The sequence below is a fragment of the Pagrus pagrus genome (assembly GCF_965226575.1).
Source record: "Pagrus pagrus genome assembly, chromosome: 19".
Lineage (NCBI taxonomy): Eukaryota > Metazoa > Chordata > Actinopteri > Spariformes > Sparidae > Pagrus > Pagrus pagrus.
The window spans coordinates 15,459,936-15,465,767 of NC_140203.1; the positions used below are offsets into that span (position 1 = coordinate 15,459,936).

The 5,832-nt window shown below is 39.1% G+C and overlaps 1 protein-coding gene across 1 annotated transcript; it reads left to right on the top strand.

The window, feature by feature from the left end:
* The first annotated feature begins 767 nt into the window (after positions 1-767).
* Positions 768-5,187, top strand: clic3 (chloride intracellular channel 3). The gene is made up of 7 exons (XM_084382681.1): positions 768-874; positions 970-1,078; positions 1,847-1,956; positions 3,410-3,535; positions 3,643-3,749; positions 3,849-4,024; positions 4,170-5,187. Exons 2-7 carry the CDS (start codon positions 1,043-1,045, stop codon positions 4,344-4,346), a joined length of 732 nt encoding a protein of 243 aa, XP_084238807.1. The 5' UTR covers positions 768-874; positions 970-1,042; the 3' UTR covers positions 4,347-5,187.
* Positions 5,188-5,832: the final 645 nt, after the last annotated feature.

Genomic DNA, 5,832 nt, shown 5'->3' on the forward strand with positions numbered 1-5,832 from the left:
TTTGCATATTTTATTTGCGCAAACCATGGATATGTTTAAATTTGTCATATGTATGAAATCAACCTGCCATATCATGTTCACATAACATGTATATGAGCTGGCTTTCATGTCATGAGGTGAAGGGAATGGTGGTGCATTGCCAACCACTAGACCAGAACCTCAAGCACAGGAGACATCCAGCCGTGACAGAACCAGGTAAGCCTTAACGTGACCTCTACCTAACCCTAACCAAGTGGTTTATGTGCCTAAACCTAACCAGAACATAAGCACAGTGTTGTCACAACATCTTTAAGAAACATGACAACATGAAGAAATGTAAAGTCTCAACATATCTGTGGATTGCAGAAACATACATTACAAACATTTACTCTGGCAGCTGCTTCTTACATAATCAACTACGCTGTAAAAATTCCCCGGCTCTATTTTTATTTGTCTCTAAGCTGATAATTGTATGATATCAACTTCTTCAGCTATTAAAAACTGCCTGCACTTCACTATATAAACAAACTTGTAACCACAGGAAACACGCTTCACCTTCTGGTTACAAGGCAACTTCATACTGCACCTGCATGTACACTGAACATATACTGGTTGGTAGGAAGAGACAGAGACAGAGACAGAGACAGAGCGCACACAGGGGAAAAGAGACAGATCCAGAATTGCTGGTCGGACTGGTAAGTCCGGAGGGGGTGTGGGCTGCCTCTCAGGGCTCGAGGTGTGGTGACAGACAAACCCAAAACACAGGCAGAGCAGAGAAGAGAAAAGAGGCAGCAGAGGGAGAGCTGAAGCACTGGAATTATTTGAAAATACTGGTGGAGAGAAGAAAAAGCATTGCTCTTGCATCTTGCATCTGGTGCTGACTGTGACTACCAGTGTGAGTACAGGTGTCAGTTTCAGGCGTGTGAGTGAAAGAATGAGATCATAGTCACAGAATCTCAGAAAATCTCTGACTTGTCTTTGCATCGACAGCGACAGAATCAAAGCGTTTTGTGGATCCAGTTGAGACAGGTGGACACTGCAAGGCAGAGAGAAAGAGACAGCGATGGCTGAGGGCCCCAAGATTGACCTCTTCGTTAAGGTAGGATCTAGAATAATTGTGATCTGTTGTGTTTGCAAAAAATCCACACTCCAGATGTGTATAACACAGGATAAATGCAGAATATTTTAAAAGCGATAGTTCATATTATGTGTAATCATTCCCAACCAATCGAAAGATGAATTATTTTTTGTTATTGCAGCAGCAAACATACCTAACATTCAGTTAGTGTGCAGTTATTTCAACGAATATAAAACTAAATCAGTAGTTTCCTATTTTAATCTTAGCTGGCTGTTTCTTTAGCAGCCCTACGTCTTTGAAAAAAACAGACCACATCCAAGTGTCTATTTTAGTATTTTTTAGCTACTTTCTTGATTCATTTTATTTCCGATAGGTCTCAGTGTCAGTGTGAAACCTTTAGAGAACGGTAGAAACTGAAAAGAGGACTGTCCAGTTTTGAAACCTGTGTCCTGCCCTATAAAAAATGCCATTGTTTCCACACACACCGGTGACTCAATGTAATCAAGCTGTAGCAGAAAATATATGATATAGCAGAGGCACCAAACAGTATTTAAGTGTGGTTGAAATTCCTCAGCGATGGGTTTTGACTGTCAGAGCAGAGCAGGCTTGACAAGAATACCTGCGCAGGTATTCCTGCTTTGATCGTATAGATTACTGATTACCAGAGTCTACAATATCAACAGTTCACCATTTTGAAGACTTTTTTTTGCCTATTTTGTTTTAATGTCAATGATTGAAGCAATGAAAGGTGTGTGTGTGTTTATAGGGGAATGTCTGTTTGTCTTTCAGGCCAGCGGTGATGCTGAGAGTGTGGGCAACTGCCCTTTCTGTCAGAGGATCTTCATGATTCTTTGGTTAAAAGGGTCCAACTTCACCGTCCACACTGTGGACATGGCGAGGTCAGAGCACATTTTGTTTCTTTTTCCGTTAAGTTAATGGTCTTATCTTTGAGACTGACAGCAATTTAAAGAGACTTATTATGCTCTCCTTCAGTGTGTTGAATAGGTCCCTGTTCATGTGACAGGTCTTAAAAGTTAAAAAAACCCAAAGGCCGCGCCAACCGAAGCTCCTCTCTCCCTGAAACACCTTGTCATTAATCCCGCCTTTAATTCCGTGACTTCTTGACATCTAACTGGAAGCTCAGGAGTGTGTGAGCTGACCAATCAGAATAGACTGGGTATTCAGGAGGGAGGGGGGGACAGGAGCTATACCAGAGTGTTTCAGACAGAGGGGGAATACATTCCTGCAGCACTGGGCAGCATGAGAAAACCGATGTGTTTTTTGAGCACAATAGCACATAAACCTATTCTAGTTGTAACCCAAAATGAAATAATGAGCTTGAAAATGAGCACAATATGCCTCCTTTAACATACACAACTTGTGGTTTAATGTAATGAAATACCATTTCAGATGTAGTTGCAGCAAAACTAAACACTTCAGTATTTGAGGTAATTGAACTATATTTCATTAGTGTTCATTTGCCCTTAGAAACTATTTGGAAAAGAAATCCTTGGCAGTATTATGGAGGACTTTTGAATGGGAGCAGCTGTAACGCAAGCAATTTCCCCTCGGGGATCAATAAAGTATTTCTGATTCTGATTCTGATTTGGAAGTGTCTGGTATTTGGACTCAAAGCAAATGCTACTCAGTATGCCTTATTGGTTATTCTTGGTCAGGTATCTGTTTACACGTGTACTAAAGGTGTTTTCTGCTTTATTTGCAGACTAACTACATTCAATCTAAAGTCCAGATATAACCACACTGTTCCACTGAGGCTGGTATAATCTGTAGCCTATACTCATATAGCTATTGCTCTGCCCAGTCTTGTTTACAGATTCAACAAGCCATGCTAGAGGTGCTGTGAGGCTAGCTTGCCAAATGCTCAACGTCCACATGGTAGCATGCTGTTTGGACAATAAAATGTTGACCATGTTTACTAGTCATTACTCTTAACTTACACTAACATTTGCTAGTTAGCACTAAACCATCTGTCTGTCACCGTCTATCACAAGCTAACTACAAACAAGTTTTTTGCTCTTTAAAAAAAAAAAATTAAATAAACTCTAGTTCTGATATAAAAGATGCTATAGAATAGACAATAAATAAACAAGACAATCAAGATCTTCTCAGGCAGTAAAGCTCAAAGTTGTCTATTGTCTGCAGGTATCCTCAGATAATTATTAATAATTTGAAAGAGTAGGCTCTAGTTGAGCTGAGGATGAGAAACAGCAGTGCTATGGATGCATTTGAAGGCTCTGAATGCAGTCATACAAGATGCAGGTAGCCAGTGCAGAGAAGTCACAATGAAACAGTGGTGTGAATTCCTAACACTGAGCCTTGAAACCCTTGTAGGGCACCCGATGTGTTGAAGGATTTGGCTCCAGGCTCTCAGCCTCCCTTCCTCGTCTACAACAAGGAAGTCAGAACAGACACGAACAAGATTGAGGAGTTCCTGGAGGAGACCCTCGCCCCGCCAGAGTAAGTAGACCTCATCCCAGAGACATTCAAAGACACAGGCTGATAGTTAAATATAGTTTTCTGTCAAGTATTTTTCATTTTTCACTTTTTTATTCCAACAATGGCAGATATCCAAAATTGTGCTGTCGATACAAAGAGTCCAATGGTGCTGGAGAAGACATCTTCCGAAGGTTCTCAGCGTACATAAAGAATCCCAATTCTGGATTAAATGACAGTAAGGGAACTAAATTGTACATTTCCAACTGAACTGAGAGTCATTTCTGCTCTATATATCGCTACACGATGGAGCCTGTCACACCTTTTTGTCTTTCAGTGCTGGAGAAGAATTTTCTTCATACACTGGTGAAGCTGGACAGATACCTGTCGACGCCTCTTCCTCATGAGCTGGACCAGAACCCGAATATCACTGAGTCTACACGCCGCTACCTGGATGGTGACACCCTCACCTTGGCAGACTGCAACTTGCTTCCTAAACTCAACATTGTCAAGGTGAGCAGAGCTCAGAGTACTCAGTGTAGTTTCTGCTCATTATGAGATTTACCAATTTTATCTCAGTGGTGGGGAGGTGTTTTTTTTTTATTGTTCTGACGTCTCTTTGCTAATAAAGCGATCTAAATATCCCTCTTCCCCCCAGGTGGTGTGTAAGAAGTATCGTGACTTTGCCATCCCGCCACAGCTGAAAGGTCTGACTCGTTACCTGGATAATGCCTACAAACAAGATGAGTTTCGTTACACCTGCCCACAAGACGAAGAGGTCCTCTGTGCCTACAAGTGTGTGGCAAAGTACCTGAACACGCAGACCAAGAGATGAAGCAGCAGAGCAACAAAATGCTTGAAAACTGAGAAAAATGATTTTCTTTGGTCAAAATAATATATGTCTGTATAATGAACTTTTTTGCAATGTCATGTTAAAAAAGGTTGTTGTCATGAATTGGATTCCAGTATTCCAAAAATTGCCAACTGTTACTTTAAAGTTGCTTAAAGGTTGCATTTGTAGACACTGTATATAATGTATTGTATGCTGGGGTTGTACTACTTGGATTTCTTATTCAGCCCCTGCTATAGTGAGAAAAAGCACTGTTAATCTCAGAGAATATTTATGTTGTGTCTCATTGAGCATGCATGTATTGTGATGTATTGTGTGTGAGCATTTAGTTGATTGCAATTTATTAATCACATTCTGACAAAAAATCCGATGCATCTTTAAATCAAATATTATTTTACATGTTCAGAAAGTTATTAATGTAAATATAAACAAACAGATGGTGTTTGCTGTAGATAAGTCAGCCTTTAAAGCGGTTAAAGGACCTTTAAATGATCATTTTAGGAAAAAATGTTCTCTTGAATTTAGTTGACACCACTTTACATCACTTTTCCCAGTCCGTCCTCTTAACTGTACAGGTATGTATCCAAGGAGAGACTCAGACAGTCATGTTTAACTTTGACATACATTTAATTTAACAGAAGGAAGACAGAAAATATTTTGATATTAAATGCTGTGTGGAAACATTTTGCTGGTGTTGATTGTATGAATATTGGGTGAGCTTGTAATGGTCTGCATCATTAAAGTGAAAATAAGTGCATGTAAATGTAGTTTTACTTCACAACCATTCAATTCGTCCTATTAAAAAGGTTGCCATCAGTAAGCATCATTAGTGATGATAATTTATTTTCCTGGATGAGTTTTCGTCATGACCTAATAAATTTGTTGATTTGCTCAGTTCAAGATCTATGACTCGCTGCCATCATCTCCATATTTAACTGATTCAAATAGAGTAATGAATTAAGTTATACATGATGGTAATACTGATAAAAGTACTCATTATTATACTCATTACCCCTGTTAGTCTTTTTTATTATTAGGTATACCCTATATCACACTTTTATTGGATTATTATCAGTGAAGCATTAAAGATACCAGCATTTAAAAGGTCAGGTGATATTAACTTCTACTAATTTTAACTACTTTACATACTGTTAGGTTTTTTTATTTTACTGTAAAACAATGCATCATGTTTTTAAAAATCTCAATCTACAAGGTAAATATTAAATACAGCTATAAAATAGCTGTAGTGGAGTAAAAAGTACAATATTTGCCTGAAATGTAGTAAAATATAAGTATAAAGTAGCATTAAATAGAAATAATCAAGTGGTGGGAAATGTCTTCCTTTTGTGCTGTAAACAGGAAGACTAGGATGTGTCTTCTCCGTTCCTGATTGGACAAGGGCTCTGAACGGTACCAAGGCAACAGCACATATCAAAAACTCTATTGGTGGACAAAGAAACGTGGGCGGGGC